Raw genomic sequence first — 20,776 nt, 5'->3', positions numbered from 1 at the left:
ATTTCTCCCTATTTTGGGGGAGCTTTAGGGTCCCTAATAATATATCAATCATAAAATTTGACACCCTGCCAGATATTGGTTTGTTGCTTCAAGGCAACACTGTGCAACAAGGGTAGTAAAATGCCAAGTTATTCTATAATAAGTTGTATTAGTACAACAAGGATGAACAAATAAATAAACAACAAATAAACAATGTAAACATTTCACAAAACAATAAAACACCAAAATACATCCAACATTTGACCCTAACCCCATGCACGTGCGCACACACACACACACACATGCACACACACACGCGCGTTGTGTTCCCATCACTTTTGGGGACATTACATTAACTTACATTAATTTCCTGGAGACTTATCCTAACTCTACCCATCACAAGTCCCTGCCTGAACCTTACCCTAACCCTGACTCAAGCCTTCACCCTAAAATTGAATGATTTACCTTGCAATTTGTCATAAAGTAGGCGAGACCTCACAATATGAGTGTGTAAACAAATTTGTGTCCCCACAACAATAAGTAATACATGACCACACACACTGATACCCACACAGCAATATTGGTATGGCAGGGATCTGGCCCACACAATGTGCTTACACATGGCCCATATACTGCAATGAATAACGGCCCTTTGGTGGCCTAGACCTTGTTTGCCAGAGGTGGCCCACGCATGGACCAGCACAAGGCCAGTTTCAGACACCCTGGTCGTCCTGTGCTGGCCCATGTGTGGATTACCTCTGGCAAACCTGATCTGGGCCACCAAAGGGCCATTATTCATTGCGGTATGTGGGCCATCTGTAGGTGGTGTGCAGCCACGGGCCAGTTGTAGACACACTGCTGGCCCTGTGCTGGCCCAGAACGGTTTCAGCTCTGGCCCTAGATGTCAGCATAATGTGTACCTTAATCAAGCCATGCAATAACAGCCTGTGCCAGAACATGCAAAACAGTGCAAAAGTAACATGCCGAAACTCTGTTCAGACAGTGAATGGACTGATTTTTATGTAGCGCTTTTCTACTCTCCCAGATTACTCAAAGTGCCGGTTTGATACCAGATCCTGGCCAGACCTGCTTGCTATGTGGGCACTAACACACACACAGACACAGTTACTTTACCAACTGACCCCTGAGCTCCTAAGTGTCTCTCAAACCTCATTCAGGGATCCACTCCTCTACTTCACTGTTACTCCCTGAAAGCTCACTGTCCTCACTTTCTGAGGACAGAAAGTGCACATTCCCTTGGTTTCCTTGCATAAAAAGTTTTTGTTTGGAAAAAAAAAGTTTTTTTTTTTTGAAGGGCCACTGTAAGGCATGAAAATGTGGTTTGTTGCCTCAGGGCAACGCTATGCAGTAGAGGGTTCTAATGTCACTATCAAGTAAAAATTTCAACTCTTCTCCAATGTTTTGATTCTACAAAAGTAATCACATCACTTAACTTTCCACCTTATAAACACCAGCACTACCATTGCAAGCATTTTACATGCTGATATTTGGCTTTCAGTCAAAGCAGTGTTTGCCTTTGTGCTGCCTCACAGAGAGACAAGCTGGCACAGCGAATTTATTAGAAATCGTGGATATGAAAAAGTAAAAAAAAAATGCATATATGTTTTGCTTTCTTCACTAAAAAAAACCCTCCTAGAAGAAAATTAGACCAAGATAAAATAATTGCATGCTGTTTTGAAATGATTATCAACACAGAGACAAAAAAATAGGTGAGACATTCAATGATTTTTTAGATACTATTGCTTTTTAAACACCCCATAATCACCTTGATCACAAATAATACGTGCATCCTAACTGACTTTTTGTGTTATCGTTGATTACATTTTGTTTAAGAAATAATCTCCATTCCTATGAAATTACTTGTTCTTTTATTGCAAACAGTCTTAACTCATAATGACATTAGACAATTCTACTTTAAATTCTATTTCAAAGGACAGATTTCAAAGAAACACAAACATACACAATATATAGTGCAAACAAATGCTCACATCACTGCTAGTATTAAATTGTTATTTTGGATTTTCCTCGCCTTTTTAATAACCTTTTTAAAGATTCTTTTATTTCTTGTGTTTGCAGAACATAAATTATTGGGTTCAACATGGGAGGGAAGACCGAAGTCAAAGACAGGTTTATGATCCTAGCATTTGGTTGTATTTTTTCCATCAAAGTAAACGTAGTTAACAGTGGAATAAAATAGATTGCCACTAATGAAAGATGGCCAATGCATGTTTTAAAAGCCTTGAGCCCTTCTTGAAGTGTGGCCACTTTAACCAGCGTATAGCCAATATAAAGGTAACTTAACAGGATAAAAGCTAGAGGAAGCCAAAATATAATCACTGGGTACAAGCAAGCAATGACATAGCTGGGGAAATGGTCATTGCAAGCAAGTCGGTATATCTGACCATGGTCACAAAAATAACTATTAATAACCACAGATTTACAGAAAGAAAGTCTTGTAAGTAGTCCAACTGAAATTAATACAGCAATAATAGTAAAAACCCAAAGTGAGGCAATCAAAGAAAACATGAACCTGTGGGTCACCTTTACTTGATAGTGGAGTGGAAAGATGATGGCCACCATTCTGTCATACGAGAGTGCCACCAGATTAAATGACTGCAGTGACAGACAAGTGTAGCAAAAAAAGAGGAATGTTAAACAATCGTTGTAGGGGATATAGTAGTGCCCAAACAGAAAGATGTCAAGAACCTTTGGCACCAGGGCAGTGTTACCAAACAGGTCCACAAATGCAAGGTTAAAAACTGCAATATACTTTGGAGTTCTCAGATTATGATCCAAGTATATTACAGCCATCACAACTGTGTTTCCCACCACAGAAACAATATAAACAAAAAATAGAAAGACATAATATAATGTTATGTTTGGGATTCCAGTTAAACCACCTATAATGAAAAATGCAGGATGTACAAAAGTTATATTTTTTCCAAGAGCTGAGTTGAATAACTCCATTGCAAAGATGCCTACAGCACAGTGGTGTCCACACAGATGCCTCTCCTTTGCGCTAGTATCATGACTCTATACTCTTATGTAGATGGAGGAAAGCACCTTACTCTCAGGGGGAAGAGCTCTGTTTATGTTTACCTGTTTTCAAAGAGGATGCTAAAGAGAAGCTGTCTTCTTCTGGATATCTGGTAAATAATGTGTTTAAATGCATTTAAATCATTAAATGTGAAGTTTATTTCAGTACATCTGAATGCAATCATGTTAAAAATATACACAGAACCGTCAATGCATTTTTTATATTTCATGTTGCAATTGGATGGATGATGTTTCAACTAGTTTATGAGCAATTAGTGTAAGAAATAAACAGCAGTCAGGAAAGTGTGAAAAGATACACTTTATTATCACATCAGTCTATAACGTTGCACAACTACGACTTTGAAGTTTTGATAGAAATATTGTGATGAACACTAATATATATATTTTTTTAATTTCCCCACTCGCCCATGTGGGCAGACTTTTAGCCTTCAATCTCAGGTTCTCTACCAGAGGCCTTGGAGGTTGAGGGTCTTTGCTGTCCCTAGGACTGTATTCTTCTGGACAGAGATCTCAGATGTCATTTCAGAATCAGAATCAGAATCAGAAAGGGTTTTATTGACAAATGTTGAGCAGGTTTACAACATTAGGAAATTGCTGCGGTGCTTCAGTGCAAACATACTGTCATAAATTACGCTTAGACATGAAAATAAAAATAAGAATAAGAATTAAAAGTGCTAAGTAGATAGATATATACATGAGTGCAGGTGGTGATCAGTGCCAAACATGGAATGATGCAGTGAACACAGCGTAGGGTCATGTGTTAGTGGTGGGAACAGTCATACGGTTATTATACACAGAACCATCAATGCATTTTTTATATTTCATGTTGCAATTGGATGGATCTCCTCCTAGGATCTCCTTTTCTTTCTCAGGTTTCTGCTGCCTGAGATATTCACTAAGCACATAGTCAGTTGAATCTTTGTTGTTTCAAATAACAAAGATAGCTGGATAGTGGTTCTGACATTCATTAGTCCTCGGCCTCCTTCCTTCCACTTAGCGTGCAATCTCATGGTGCTGGACCTGGCGTGAAACCCTCCATTTGTCGCAAGGAGATTTCTTTTCTTGATGTCAGTGGATTCCATTTCCTCTTCTGGCTAGCTTATTATCCCAGCAGAGTATCTATTAACTGGCAGGGCATAGATGTTGATTGTCCCATTCTTGCTCTTCTCATTCAGCTGACTCTTCAGGACTTGCCCGTCACTATGCAGGTATTTGCCAGTTGCAGCTTTCCTGGTGATCTTGTTTCGGTTCCCATTTGCCTGTGGGATTCCAAGACACTCATAACTATTCTCGATGTCTCCAATGTTGCCTTCTGGTTGTGCAATTTAGCGACCGTTGTCCCAATGGCCCCATGGTTATGGTTTGTTACCATCCAACCATGCTTCTCCAGTCCCAATGACGCTCATACAGCATAACAGAGGTTAAAGAGGTATTTATAATCCTAGCATTTGAAGGTACTATATATAAATAAATATACATATACTAAGGAGGAAATCGATTTATTTTAATTAAAGATGACCTGTGCAGGTTTTAAAGCCTTCATTCTTCTCTATATGTATAAATTATTAAGAAAGAATGGCCAGTACTTAAACTATGTAAGATGCACAAAGGATATCTTTTTCTGAACAGCTGAGTTTAAAAAAAAGAAAACATAAAAACTTTTTTTGTGTTAATCTTCTATAAAATCAAAGCCCTGTATTCTTTGTTCAGGCAAGCTTTGTTTAGTGAAGACTGGATCGACATAGATGCAACACTGTTCTGTCACTTACAGCAGCGGCCTGTTCCCCGGCATCTTCAAATCAGGTAATCTAAGCTTTATGCAGAGAATTTAGTGAATAGTGGTCACTAGGGCTGGGTATCGTCACTGATTTCTAGAATCGATTCAATTCCGATTCACAAGGTCCCGAATCGATTCGATCCACGATTCAATTTAATTCGATTCGATTCGATTCGATTTGAATCTGGGAAATTTTGACAGTCAGAAATATTATAATTCAGATCAGTACATTTACATATTTTTGTATCTATAAAAAGGAAGCTGACACACGCAAGACTTTATCAAAGGTGTAAGCGTCACAGCAGATGCCTTTGTGTCAAAGTAGCTGAGGATAAAACACAGAAAAACATGAAGGCGATTTTCCTGGCCTGGGATTTTATAAAAATATTCTGCAGTACATCAAAAACGAAAGAAAACCATTAATCAGCATATGAACATTACCTCTGAAGTTACAGGGGTTTTATTAGAGACACGGCGTTTTGCATTTTGCATAATTTTAAAAAGTTTACATTTGTTCAGTATTGAACAGCAGAAATTAGGTTTTCTTTTCGGAAGTATATAAAACGAAAAAAAAACGTAGGCCGACAGCGCTGTAAACAACGGTAGACTTGTGCCTAACAAGCAAGTGAATAATGAAGTACAGAGAGAGAGAAAGGGGTGGGAGGGAGAGAGAGAGAGAGAGAGAGAGAGAGAGAGAGAGAGAGAGAGAGAGAGCAAAACAGTAAAAGTCAGAGTGAATTCATGACGATGTTTATGTGAAGCGTAGTTTGGATCTTCTTTTGCTGCTGGTTCGGTCAATATTGTTTTGGAGAGACATCAAACTAACAGCTTTAGAATCAGCGCGTAAAGGGCGTGAACACAAAGCGCGGACCTACCGACAGATCAGAATCAGCGAACTGTCGGCTTTCAGCCCCGACTGTGAGAAATGCGACATCTAACTGATTCTGATCCGCGGGTTGCGCTGTGTGTCTAAGTCTTTGTGCAGAATCCGTGTTCCTGCTCTCATTTACTGTCTTAGCTGTTTGGTGGTTGTTGAAAGTTTGTGAGATTTCACCAGAGATTCTGGCATTTCGGGCAAAATAAATTTATATTAAAAAATCGATTCAGGATTTTACCCAAATTGTCACTAGGTGTAAATGTCCAAATGAATGTGAGTGTGAATGGTTGTTTGTCCCTGTGTGTTAGCCTTGCGACAGACTGGCGACCTGTCCAGGGTGTACCCCGCCTCTCGCCCTATGACAGCTGGGATAGGCTCCAGCGCCCCCCGCGACCCTGAAAAGGATAAGCGGAAGTGAATGGATGGATGGATGGATGGATGGATTCAGGATTTTAATGAATCGATTTTACGTTATCCAAGCCAGAATCGATTTTAATCGATAAATCGATTATAAGAACCCACCCCTAGTGGTCACTAAGTAATGGCTGAGCTTGCTTGACATTTCTAGCTTTCTTTCAGTTTGGTCAGATCTTCACATTTTATTAAAAAATCGGTCAGACTTTTGTTAAAATGGTATTTGCAGTAATATATATACATTTTCATGACAGACAAAGGCAGGAGTACATGCTGAAATATTCTTAGATCAAACAATAAATAAATGTCTTTAGCAAATTACTTTTAGTTTCAGTGTGAACTCCGATAAAACAAAGTATAGAAGAGAAAATATGTTTCTCTACATACCTGTTTCAAAAAAGTATACTTTAAACCAGTGGTTCCCAAACTTTTTTTGCTAGGCCCCACACCGAAAATGGAGATTTTTTAAAACTCATTTTTTTCCGTTTATGTGTGGACGAGGAATACAGAGTGTCACGCAACGTCAAAGGTATGTGCCTTTTTTCACGTCACGGTGTGCGCCACGTTTACATGAGATAAATTGCAGAATGGGAGATAAAGACAAAATACTGTTACTGTTAATCTTACTATCTTCTGGTTTTACACGCTTACATATACACACGCAGTTACTGTCCCTCCATTTAGAAAGGCAGAGGCGTCACGGTGTGATTATTTTACTGTAGTTGGTTTTTTTCATGTGTAATAATATTCAACATTGCTATTAATTCATTTTTCAAAAAACGCCTCTCTGTGCAAAATGGGTTTAAAAACATAAACAACTGTAGGATACTGTTTGTCTGTGATTTGAACAGCCCAGCGCGTGCTCCCGACACAAGGAAAACCAATTCTGCAGGGGAGACCTACCTCGGCACTTGTGCAGGTGAAACCAAAAAGAAGATATGCTTCACCATATTTTCTAGTCTTTGGCTTAGAATGAAGTTGGTTTGGAAACATATTCAGCTATGCTTCATCTCCTGCTTTGCGTTTCTGTGGGCGCCCCGTGCTAGCAGTGTCCAAGCGTTTTGTCCCCCCCCCCCGCAATGGCTCTGCGCCCCCCCCCCCCTCCTAGGGGGTGGGCCCCACACTTTGGGAAGGTCTGCTTTAAATAATGGTTCATTATGTTCTAAAATGGCGACACTTACATTTAACCCAAGATTATTACAAAAAGTTCATAAATCACAACATAAAACTCAAATAATTTTTCCTGATGTACGTATAATGCATTGATATTAGAAAGATGCCCCAAATATCAAGCCTTTAGTATTCTTTCTAGAAAAACAAAATTCATTTTTCCCTTTTAATTTCTTTAATGAAAAACATTAAAAAAAAACCCAAACAAACTTCATATGCACAGCAGCTAGCTTTTGATTGTGGAAAGGTATAATGAAGAAAGGTTAGTCCTGCTGCTACTTTTTTCATTGGATACAGTTGCAATAATTTCTACATGTTAAGGGAAGGAATTACCCCTGCAGAATTCAATTAAGAAACATTCAAATAAAATATTAATTTACTTATTTTAGGATTTCCCACTTTAATTTTCAAATGGTTGTCCTTTTTAGTGTCATGGTTATATGTTACATTTTACAAATTACACACTGAATTATAAATGTTTTGCTACATGCGTTTCATTAAACTACAGCACTCTGTGTGATATTTGTATTTTAGCTTTTAACAACTTTTTCAAAGATTTTTTTATTTCTGCAGTTTGAAAGACATAGATTATTGGGTTTAACATGGGAGGCGTGACACTGGCTAAAGATAGGTTTACAATCCTTGCATTTGGATGCATTGTACTCCCAAAACTATAAACAACTAAAATAGGAATGAAATATATTGCCACTAATGAAAGGTGACCTGTACAGGTTTTCAAAGCCTTCACTCTTTCCTTACATGTAGAAATTCTTGACAAAGAATAACCTATACAGCAGTAACTTCCCAGGATAAATATCAGAGGAAGCCATAGAACAAAAGCTCTTGACCAAGCAGAAATTGTTTTGTTAGGGGTAACATCATTGCAGCTAAGCCGATATATAGGGCCATGGTCACAATAATAGCTATTAATAACCACAGATTCACAAAAATATAGTCTTGTGAGAAGGCCAACTGCAGTTCCTGTTAGAGCAATAGCAAGAAGCCAGAAAAAAGCAATCAAAGACAGAATGATTTTGTGGCTCGCTCTCATTTGATAGTGCAACGGGTACATGATAGCCATGATTCTGTCAAAGGACAGAACGACCAGATTAAAAGCTTGCATTGAAATTAAAGTGAAGCAGAAAAACATGAATGTCAAGCAGTTGTTGTAAGAAATATAATGATGGTTAAACAGAGAAATGTCAAGAACCTTTGGCACCAAAGCAGAGTTACTTAACAGGTCTGTAAATGCAAGATTAAAAACTGCAATATATTTAGGACTTCTTAATGTATGGTCAAAAATGATTATAAGCATCACAGCTGTGTTTCCCACCACTGAAAAAATGTAAATGAAACACAGAAAGACAAAGTAATACCTAATATTAGGTATGCCAACAAATCCACTTATTATAAAATTTGCTGGTTGCACAAAAGTGGTGTTTTTCTCAGCAGCTGAGTTTAAAAAATCCATTTCAAGACGTTTTTGTCGTCTTCTTTTTTTTCCAATTCAGCCAAGCTTTCTTTAGTGAAGCCTGCCTCTGAATAGAAGGAGAACAGCTTTGTGTTTTGTTCCTTATAGCAGCTATCTGTTCCCTTGTGGAAGTAACAGGGTGATTAAGGCTGAATACAGAAAGGCTAGGCAATAGGGGTAACTTAATAAGGGTCAAGCTTGTCTGACTATAGCAGAAAGTTTCTCAATTTCCTTACAGAAAAAAAACTCATATATAACTGCTAAAAAGCCCACAACAGTTATGATTAAAAACACAATATTACAGTTTTTCTCAAATGCTAAAACACAAAAGCCAATCCTCTAAACCAAATGACCAGTTGTCTAAACACATTTAGTAAATCTAGCCATCATTTACCAATATCATAAACACATGTCACATGAAGACACAATTCACAGAACACAATCCTCCGTTGTCATAAATCTAAACACATCTTTCCTTTAGTGATGTGTCCTGTGTGTCGAAACATCGAATATTGGTCGTGTCCAAATTCATGGGCTGCATCCTCCTGAGGTCGCATTTGTAGACCGATTACGTCACAGCGACGCGCCGAAGGCTGTCCAAATTCGTAGACTCCTCCGAATGCAGCTGACAAATGCGTCCTCCTTTTCCCCGAATTTGAAGGATGGGTCGGGTGTGTCCTTCGTGGCCTACCATATCCCAGAATTCATAGCGCGGCCCAGCCAAACTCCAGTTTCCAACAATGGCGGCCACTACTAAGTTTTAAAATTACTCTTACTAATCTTTCTGGGTCACAAAATAAACCTTTAACATATTTTCAGGCGAGAAAGTACCTGTGTAAACATCAAATATCTGCTCGGTTTATCAAGATATCGCATATTTGCAAAAGTGCTTCGACGTTTTCGGAGACGTCTGCTACCAACCAGCTCGATAGCTAGTCGGGAGCTCGAGGGTCACTGAGGCCGCCGAGAACGGCACAACTCCCGGTACATCATTTTCAGATCACCACGGACTTTCGCTACTCGGGTTAAACATAATATATAAGTCACTTAGACAACCTAAAAATGTTATTGTTTGGCTTTTTTCAGTGTTTTATTTGTTCGTGAGTAAATCGGTTTGGCTGAGATTAAAGTTATTAGATTAGATTAGATAAAATAAAAGTTTATTAATCCCCCGGGTGGGTTCCTCCTTGGTTTTTACACAGCTGAATAAACATCAAACAGAAAACTGATTAAACAGAAGTATGAGACGGTCGAGAATTTACGCCAGTGTCCTGTTATATTTTAGATAGCAAGGAGCAGACGGCTGAGTTTATTAAACTCCACCGAGACAGCGGTGACGCTAATCAGAAGACTAGACCGTCCAATTTCACAGCCGTTTACTCCCGCCGTACCCGACCTTCTGAGGACCCGGCCCACGTAGACCACGAAGGCTGGGTCCTCAGGAGGATGCAGCCCATGAATTTGGACACGACCCGTGTGTCGGGTAATCTCGGGGGCGTTTTTGTGAAGCGCGTATCGAGGCTTGCTTTGATTACGTATGCAGTGACGTTCGAGGCCTCGCGGGCAGTCCGTACCACGTGACTGATTCAGGGACTGGTTCACCGATTCGCGCCAGATTCGAAATAAAATGGGCAGAAAAACACAGCTGATTTTCCCATCACACTGTGTTGTGGAATTGGATTACGTACGTGTTACAGCAATATTTGAACACAATGAACACACCTGGCGTCATTCATTACACACAACGACTCAAAATTGAAGACACCTGTTGCTAATGCTGTGACCACATGTATAAAAGCAAGTTCAGAGTGCACAGTATGCTGAAGATTCCAGACAAACACAATGGATGTAGGTAGAGTCAGGGGAAGAGGAATTCGATGCAGAGGAGGGAGAAGAGCTGGTCCTGGAAGAAGAGGAGCAGGCCAACGAGGAAGAGGAGTTCAAATGAGAGTAGGAAGAGAAGCAGGCCAGTAGCACTCACTCCCATCATCACTAAGTGCTTAGAGCAGCTGGTCCTAGCACACTTCAAATCCTGTCTCCCCCCCACCCTGGACCCCCACCAATTCGCATACCGCCAGAACAGGAGCACAGAGGATGCAGTCTCCATCGCACGGCACTCTGTCCTCTCACACCTGGACAACAACAATACCTACGCCAGAATGCTGTTTATAGACTTCAGTTCAGCGTTCAATACAATCCACCCCTCACAACTGATCAGGAAACTGACAGACCTGGGCATCAGTTCCCTCATCTGCAAATGGTTACTGGACTTCCTGACCAACCGCCCCCAACATGTCCGGCTGGATAACCGCTGCTCATCTACCATCACAATGAACACCGGTGTACCAGAAGGCTGTGTGATGAGCCCTTTCCTCTACTCCCTCTTCACCCACGACTGCAGACCTGCTGATGGTTCCAACACCATCATTAAGTTTGCAGATGACACCACGGTGATTGGCCTCATCAGTGACAACGATGAGGCCGCCTACAGGGAGGAGGTGGATCGTCTGGCTGAGTGGTGCGACACAAACAACCTGCTGCTTAACACCGAGAAGACCAATGAGCTTATTGTGGACTACAGGAGGAATGCTGACCCACATCCACCCATCCACATTAAGGGGACGGCTGTGGAGCATGTGAGCAGCTTCAAGTTCCTGGGAGTCCACATCTCCGAGGATCTCACCTGGACGACCAACTGCTCCAAGCTGGTCAAGAAGGCTCACCAGCGCCTCTTCTGCTTGAGGACTCTGAGGAAGAATCACCTGTCCTCAGACATCCTGGTGAACTTCTATCGCTGCACCATCGAGAGCATCCTGACCAACTGTATAACAGTCTGGTACGGGAACTGCTCTGCCTCGGACCGGAAGGCGTTACAGAGGGTCGTGAAAACTGCCCAGCGCATCGCCGGAGCACCACTTCCTGCCACAAAAGACATCTACAGGAAGCGGTGTCTGAAAAGGGCTGGGAAAATCATCAGAGACCCCAGTCACCCATCACATGGACTCTTCACCCTCCTGCCCTCTGGGAGGCGCTACAGGAGCCACCGGACTAAGACCACCAGGTACTGGAACAGCTTCTTCCCCACAGCTGTCAGACTCCTGAACTCTGCCTCCTGACATCTGACCCACGTTAAACTCATGGACTGAACATACACACACCCACAATGGACAACTGTACCCTCAAACACACAATAATAACATGGACTGAACCACCACTCACAACCACTAGCACTTTATATAGCCTCTGTAGAAACTATCTACACCCTCACTTATCTTAACTGCACTACTGTATAGCTCTGTGTAAATAATCATTCTGTACATACGATAATTTTTAACCCTATGATAGGTTTGTAGCTTGTACCTATCCGCTGGAACGTTAAAGACAATACAATTACACTGCAAAGCAAGACACAAGTAGGCAAAGTTCTTCATGTTACTCGTGCACGGGAGAGAACCGGACAAACGCCGTTCCTTCGTCTGACCCCAGTTGCTCTCGTCTGTCCTCCCGTACCACTGTCCTTTTATTGAGGTTACATGAATATGCATAGGTTCATTAACATATGACATCTACATACAAACAAAGAGTACCTTGCCTGTGTGTGTGTGTGTGTGTGGTGGATGTGTTTGTGTGTGTGGTGGGTGTGTGTGTGTGTGTGTGTGTGTGTGTGTGTGTGTGTGTGTGTGTGTGTGTGTGTGTGTGTGTGTGGTGGGTGTGTGTGTGTGTGTGGTGGGTGTGTGTGTTTGTGTGTGTGTTGCTGATCAAAGGGTCAAACATCCTTGGTCAGGAAGAGGGTAGACTAGACCCCCCCCCCCGGTGAGGAAGTCCAGCAGTTCATCTAAACAGAAAAGCACTTAGACTAGAACAGACGTAGCTACGTTAATCCTACCATAAAACAATTAAGACAAGATGCAACCTCTTCCCATGCTCCCAGGATGTAGGTGTGCATTCTATTTATGGAATACACACCAAGCCTCTGTAGCCTGTTAAAGATCACACAACTTATCACTACACAATTGATTATACACCTCTAAGCATCTATGGTTAAATATTTCTAAGCATAAATAACAATCAACAATACAAACTCTAACACCCTACAACTGTTTACAACTTGCATAGTTCCCATTTCTGTATAACTGTATATCTCAGATTTCTGTAAAGTTATTTATTTCATATTCTGTATAGTTTTTCATATTTATATCCTGTTCATATCCTGTGCATAGCTTGTACTCACTACAGCCTGTACATACGTATAGTTATAGAATATTCACAACATACTTCATACCATGTACATTATAACATACCATAATAGACCCATTTCTGTAATATACTTACATATCTATATTATTGCTAATATATATTGTAATATATCTGTTACAGGAAAAATGATTCTATGTTTCTTTACCTTCTTTTAAATGTACAAAGATGCCCTTTGTCTATGGTTAGATTAGTTTAGAGTTATCCTTTTAGACTTTCCCAGCAGACATATTGTTTTGGGACATATTGTTTTAGATTGTTTTATCTCTCACAGCTTTCTCCCAGCTCTCTGCTGACGAGAGCTGGGAGTTGTTTATTTTATCTGTTTATTATTTTCTTATCCTGTTCTCACTGTCTCTCCTATAAAAAGTGCCAAGCCTCTGTTCATGGTGTGAGTTGTTCTCAGCAGCTCACCCGTGTTCACGTTAAAGCATAAAAAGTAACCTTGTCTCATTGTGTCTTTATTTCTCCTGGGTTTTTTACAGAGTTTTCCCCCAACATTTCTTGGTCCTTCGGAGCCGGAGCACCTCCATCGTGTCCCATCTCCGTGACCAGTCCACGTTGTTCGCCTGTCGACAGCTCACACACCAGGTGTGTGGAAAAAGACCAAGAGCGTTAAATTCGGGTCTTGGCCAACGTCTTAGAAAGCGACCCACGGTGGTGGGACCTGATCGAGGTGGACCAGACCCGGCGACACTGACCAGGTAGATACAGACACACTGACACAATCTTGCGTAAAAGCGCATTTTAAATTCAGGGAATTTAAAATAGCGGAAGTAGCTCGTCGACTGGTAGCTCTGGGAGCTCGTCGACTGGTAGCGTAGCTCGTCGACTGGTAGCTCTGGGAGCTCGTCGACTGGTAGCTTTGGAGCTCTGGGTAGCTCCCCCAGCTGGGTCTAGACTGGGTCTAGGGAGTAAGTAGCTCTGGGAGCTCCCCTTATCATAAGGGTTCCGGTCGCGCGCGCGTCGAAGCTGTGAATGTGGGTGTGTGTGTGTGTGTGTGTGTGTATTGTTTTAATTAACGGAGCAAGCTGAATTTTCACGGTCCAATAAGAGACTGAGCTGCTCCTACTGTGTTTTTCTTTTACTGCTATTCACTGACGTGCTGGTGAGTTGAGAGAACGGTCGAGTTCCGTCTCGTAAAGTTCACACCGCTTTCGGAACTAGTCCGAAAGTAGAAGGGCGTGTGAACAACCACTCTCGTCTCTAATACCAGCGAAGGTGATAGCAGCTGTATCATGTATATATTACTTAAACAAAAAATAAGTAAATACATAAATAAGATGGGTAATCTTGTGAAATTAAAACTCACTCCTGCTGACGAGCAGTGGTGAGAAAAGAAAAGTCCAGGCGCCGGACAAAACAATGTCTGTAAATTGAGAAATTTAAGAAAACAAAATATAAACAGTCAGAAGAATAGAACTCAACTGCCAGTTTAGTAAAACCAGAAGACGAGACACTGTGCAGTGCCCACAATCCTTTTAGTAAACCAACACTCATTCCTGCAGCCGCATCTGCAGCAACACCCATATCAGGAAGAACATAAAATCCCTTATTAAGTGAAAACTAGAGATCACAGTAGTTTGGGGTAGTTTAAAAGGGTTGAAAACAGACCCCACTGAGTAGATATAAATATAAAAAGTACGAAATAAAGATAAACAAAGGGAAAATTACAGTAGAAATTATCTTTAGAGTATTTGAAATTAATAATAGCAAGGATAACAACCTGTAAAGTGATATTAACAATGAAATGAAACACAGTTGGCATGATGACCATGCCCACAATGTATAAAATGGATATAAAGCAAATAATTCACACGGAAATATTTTAATAACATAAATAAGGTATATTAAGGCTGTGTCACTGTTCAGCCAAGGACAGTGTGTGAAAAGGTAACTGTCTCCATCCTGGGAAAAGGATGATACTGCAGGTCATCTGAAGCCCTTGATGGATACAAAATAAAATATAAATAATATAATAGAACTGCCTGGTCCGCCATGCAACAGAGAGAACAAATGTGACCGCAGATTGGATGAATTCTAAATTATCTGTTTGCTGAATAAGATGATCCTAACTAACAAATTGGCTCAGTAGTAGTATAATGGTACACACTAATAAAACATTATAATATGCTATTGCTGTTATATAAGACAAAGAGGATAATATTAACAATGACATAATATTAATATGAAGAGGCACCTTAGTCGGTTATGATGTGAGGTGGATAATTGTTAAACAGTAGTCTGCATCAAGCTTAAGGTTTGCTGAAACTCAGTGTAATGACATGTGAGATGAAGACAATACAGAGAATAACTAAACTAATGAAGTGCATAGAGGCACTTGACCAGCTTGAAACCTATCATCCTAGAATGACACATTGCTGAGATATAGAGCACACCTATAATAACAACCAATAAGCAAAACCCTGTAGACAACAGCTAAAACTACAGGATTGAGAAGCTGAATTAAATATGTAGACACTGCTAAACTGATGAGCATGTTCCACATGTTCTTTTTCTTTTTTGTTTCTTTTAGAGCAGAAGCTGCTGTAACACACCCAAAGAAAGACTCTAGGTCTGACCAACCGTCTCAGTCGTGGGCAAAAAGATGACAGTCAATAAAATTCTAAAAGATAATTTATTGACGAAAAATATATCAAGAGATAAAAGATAAAACAGTCCAGTGTCCCACTTATGAATTGTATAAAAACACACAGTCCCAAGGCCAGAGCCAGCTATGCCACACAGCCAAGTTGCACTCCACATGTTGCCTTAAACAGGGTTAGAAGTTGTCCTTGGAGACCCACCACCCTGCAAGCATATAGTCAGTGGTCACTCAAGCCTCTGCAACTCTGCTGCCTTTAGGCTGTGGCATATAATAGGCCCTGGACTGCACAGAGAGACAAAACGACACACAAAACCACTCCCAACCCAGTGCAACTTCACACAATAATATGGAGCTGAATTAACACAGGCACATTAGTCTACCATGTTACAAGCTGCATGCTATTAAAAGCCAACATATGCAGACTTCTGCCTTGTTCGGATGGCAGCATTTTTCTTTTTTTCTTTTGTGTCCTGACACGTTTATGTTTTTGTTTTTGTTTGATTATTTTGTTGGTTTTGGAAACAAATTTAAACGAACTTGTGACAATACTTGACACATGGTGATTAGGCATATGATTGAAAAATGCCTAGGTTTAGAGCTGTGAGCTATGAGCTGTGAGCAATGCAAAGTTAAATATATATATGTATAAATGGGAAACAACCCTAACTTGAAAGTTTGAAATGTGTGAGATCCATGATTTGTTTGAAAAACTAGAAATTATTTAAAACTGCCTTAAGTGAAAATGTAGTGTTGCATCTATTCTCCCAAACCAAGAAAAAAAAGAAGAAGCATTCTGTAACTTAAAAATAAGGCTGACGTGTTGACAATAGACTAAAACACTAATTCGCAGGTGGCTATCAGGAACAGAGAGGCGAGCAAAGTCACAAACACCAAGGCTGCAGACAGCCACGCAGAAACAGCAGATAACATAGAGACAACGCCTGCTAGAACTGTGGAGAGGAAGGTCACTTCACACGAGATTGTAGGAGTAGGCCACAGAGAAATAATGCAAAACAGTTTTGAGGCAGCCACTTAAGAACTTACAGTTTTCAAAGGACAAATTAGTTGTAAAGTCAGCTGCAGGCCACACAACTGTACAACAATTAACTGCTGAGTGCATGCTAAATGACACCCCACCAGAGCTAAAAGCACTACACGATGTGGCCCATCAACACACACACGCCACATCCACTTTCCAGAAACCAACCGAGTATCACAACATTCTGAGATTTAAACAAACTCCAGGCCCAGATCCACCTTATGATCAGCAAGTGTGGAAGCTAGGAGAACAGCCTCTAAAGATAACACAGGCCGCAATTGTGTAGGTTACGCAGTGACCACAGACAGCAGGATACTAGAAGCAAAACCACTTTCTTCTTCATATTCTGCACAGAGCGCTGAGCTGATAGCTGTGATTCGCGCATGTGAAATACACAAAGATAAACAAATAAACATTTACACAGACAGCCAGTATGTTTTCTCTGCGGTGCATCATTTCGCAAAATTATGGCAAAACAGGGGAATGATTACATCAACCGGAAAGCCGGTTCAGCATGCCAGCCTGCTACAACGCCTACTGACTGTAATAAATTTACCACAACAACTCGCATTGTGTAAATGTGCAGCTCACAAAACTGATGGCTCTTTCATTACTACAGGCAACAATTTTGCTGACAGAGCAGCAAAACAGGCGGCACAAAAGACAAACTTCACACTGATGGCAGTGGACACACATCAGATTCCGCTGGATGTGTTGCAAACTGAACAAAAAGCGGCAAGCACAGCAGAGCAGGCAAACTGGCTAAAACACGGTGCAGTTCTGACAAACGACTTAATGATGTGTTATGGCAAGCCAGTGTTGCCAAAATCTCTCCACAAAATGGCGGCGTTAGTGACTCATGGCTGTACGCATTTGTCATCGGGGGGAATGACCTGTATTGTCAACTCTCATTTCTACACTGTAAATTTTGAAACTTCAGCAAAACAATTTGTCAGAACATGCATGACGTGTCAAAAATATAATGCTCAGGGTAACCTGCGAGTAAAAAGAGGCCGCTTTCCCACTCCACCTCACCCTTTTCACACAATTCATATGGATTTTATTGAGCTAAGCGAATGTCAAGGGTCGAAATATGCCCTAGTGGTCATAGACGTGTTCTCAAAGTGGCCAGAAATTTACCCAGTGAAAAAGGCAGATGCAATTTCAGTAGCAAAGTGCCTGTGCAATTACTTCATACCCACATATGGCATCCCAGCTTTGATACGATCAGACAACGGCACTCATTTTGTAAATGATGTCATCACTAAGGTCTCTGAAGCACTCGGTTTCAGCATAAAACACCATTGTGCATATCACCCTCAGAGCGCAGGCCTTGTAGAGAGAACTAACGGCACTATAAAACAAAGGCTCAGGAAATGCATCGCAGAAACAGGAAGGCCGTGGCCTGAATGTTTGGGTTTAGTGAAAATGTGGATGCGCTTAACGCAAGGCTCCCATAAACTAACTCCATTTGAAATTATTCATGGTAGGCCGTTCCCACTGCCCAGCACCAGTCAACCAATAGACAAATCAATCAGAGAAAACACATTAGCAGAATGGATGTCTAAGCTGTTAGAAAACAAGGAGATCATTGTACATAATCAACAACCTGATGATGTTTCTCCAGTGTCTTGCAGATTACAGCCCGGTGACTGGGTTCTGATCAAGGTGCTCCAAAGGAAAAACTGGAGCGCACCCAGGTGGGAGGGACCACATCAGGTTCTCCTCACCACGCCCACCGCTTGCAAAATTGCCGAACGACCATCCTGGATCCATCAGAGTCACTGCAGGCGAGTAAGTGAAGCCATCTAAACTCAGTCGACACAGGCTCGCCCAACTGTTGTGATCTCGCCCGGTGGAGGGAACAGCCTTTCTGGCCGGGGGGTCTACTCACGACAGGAGGGTGTGTCCTGTTGTCATGAGGTGGTGGCTCCTAATAACTGCAGCGGCCCTGACCCTGGCCGGGCTCCTCATCTTTGCTTCCGTGAGGGACAACAAGTCACGCTATATGAAGAAAAGGCAGACACTGTATGACAAAGGAAAGTACACCAAGTTTCCCCATGGCTACGCCACTAACTTCTGGTGGCAGTTTATGAACACTACAGCTCACTTGAATAATAAAACTGACTGCTATGCATGTACCCATATGCCCCTATCCTCACAGACGTCTGGCCTGTGGCCATACAGCATACCTGAAGATCGCAGTTGGTGCCTGTTGGGCCTGGCAACACATCCAGGCTACGGTACTCTTTGGTCCAAGGCCAACTACAGCATCCCAGCAAAAGCAACCTGGAGGTCATCATCACCCACAAATGTGAACTGTTCCGGACAGACCTACCTACTGACCTGGCCCCAAGTCTCAGACCCACTGCCTGATGTAATTCTACTGAACAAACTGAACGCATCACAACTGCCAGTATGTGTGATGAACAATGGATCGCGGGCAGTGGGGGAGCTGCCTACACACCTATGTAAGTACATATACACTTTCTGCCCACCAAGGAACGAGAGGAAGTGTATGGCCTGTTCAATCAACGACACCTGTGCCAGTAACACGACGCTGATGAGCCTCAACTGTCGCTCCGACTACAGCTACCGAATGCCACTACAAACAAAGACTCAGTACCAGACAGGATGTGCACGGACGGCACCCAGCAGTAGAGGAACCAGAGTTTTGGCTGACTGGTACTTCCTATGTGGCAATAAGGCTTATCTGTCACTCCCTGAAGGTTGGGGGGGTCTGTGCGCCCTGGTGCAATTATCAGATCACGTCTTCTTCATGCAAAGTGTTGCACATCACCCAAGCAGCCGACAGAGACGTGAAGTGGACATCGCCTCACCCAATTCTTTCGGCATTACAGTGGACACTGGAGTGCCGGGAGAGTTTCGCATCTGGGGAGGAGGAGTGAAATTCTTACAGAGCTTGATCCCCGGCATTGGAGTTGCCGAGGTGCGGGATCACGTGGAAATCAACCGCTATGCTCTGCTACGACACATCAACTTAACTAAAACCCTGGGAACGGCCTTAGCAGGAGAACAGAAGGCCATCAGAACGATGGTGCTGCAGAACAGACTGACACTAGACCTGCTAACAGCATCACAAGGAGGAGTTTGCAAGCTGATCGGGGAGACATGTTGCACTTTTATCCCTGATGGATACGAAGCTGGAGGAGACATTTATGAAGCTTTGCAGAATTTGACCGTTCTGCAACAATATCTCACTGACCACACACCTGGAGCAGCTACAGCACAAGGCTGGCTGGACTGGCTGTTCGGCGGTTCATGGCTGGCTGCTGTAGCAAAACAGTTTGTCCTTCTAGGTCTCATCATGATAGCACTGCTCATATTAGTGTTGTGTGTGTTGCCATGTCTAAGAGTAATGATTTCAAAGATGATAACAACTACAATGACTGCTTATGTTGCCGTGCCTCAAGAAGAACAGCATCCCGTTGCAATTCTGTTAGAGGAGAACTTGTAATAGCTGCTAATAAATGACGTGGTGATTAAAAATGACTTGTCAAGTGATCATGCACTGATTAACACATTAGTAGTTTATACAGGTACAACATAAGGTTTTCTTATTCTTTTATTTTCTTTTATTTTTTGTAGTTTTAGTTTTATTATTTTTCTTCATTATTACTTTTATACTTTCTTTTACTGTATTTTCCTTAATTCTTTTATTCTTTTATTTGTTTCATTCTTTAGCCCACATGATTTACATTTCTGCTATGCTGACATTTTGACAATTAAAAAATTGCTAAAGATACTTAATAAATAACCTTTACAGACAATTGTTGTATACATTTAAAATAAGTTAAAACAGGAGGGAATATGTTACAGGAAAAATGATTCTATCTTTCTTTACCTTCTTTTAAATGTACAAAGATGCCCTTTGTCTATGGTTAGATTAGTTTAGAATTATCCTTTTAGACTTTCCCAGCAGACATATTGTTTTGGGACATATTGTTTTAGATTGTTTTATCTCTCACAGCTTTCTCCCAGCTCTCTGCTGACGAGAGCTGGGAGTTGTTTATTTTATCTGTTTATTATTTTCTTATCCTGTTCTCACTGTCTCTCCTATAAAAAGTGCCAAGCCTCTGTTCATGGTG

The 20,776-nt window shown here is 41.4% G+C and overlaps 3 protein-coding genes across 3 annotated transcripts in view; 1 reads left to right on the top strand and 2 right to left on the bottom strand.

Moving 5' to 3' along the window:
* The window catches only part of LOC146660766 (uncharacterized), a 26,522-nt gene extending 5,746 nt beyond the window's left edge, over positions 1 to 20,776 (top strand). Inside the window, exon 2 of the mRNA XM_085420809.1 lies at positions 18,295 to 20,776. Coding sequence (XP_085276935.1) covers positions 18,586 to 20,145 — 1,560 coding nt within the window. The 5' untranslated portion in view covers positions 18,295 to 18,585 and the 3' untranslated portion in view covers positions 20,146 to 20,776. The remainder of the gene's footprint in view (positions 1 to 18,294) is intronic.
* LOC146660768 (olfactory receptor 1E16-like) lies at positions 2,002 to 2,967 on the bottom strand. The gene has a single exon (XM_085421603.1). The coding sequence runs from the start codon at positions 2,965 to 2,967 to the stop codon at positions 2,002 to 2,004; it is 966 nt and encodes a 321-aa protein (XP_085277729.1).
* LOC146660767 (olfactory receptor 1C1-like) lies at positions 7,798 to 8,766 on the bottom strand. The gene has a single exon (XM_085419626.1). It carries the CDS (start codon positions 8,764 to 8,766, stop codon positions 7,798 to 7,800), a length of 969 nt encoding a protein of 322 aa, XP_085275752.1.

Source organism: Rhamphochromis longiceps, linkage group LG10 (assembly GCF_057381845.1).
Source record: "Rhamphochromis longiceps isolate RC_006_pf linkage group LG10, R_longiceps_female_GT1.1, whole genome shotgun sequence".
Taxonomy (NCBI): Eukaryota; Metazoa; Chordata; class Actinopteri; order Cichliformes; family Cichlidae; genus Rhamphochromis; species Rhamphochromis longiceps.
This window is presented reverse-complemented; position numbering and strand designations above follow the sequence as displayed.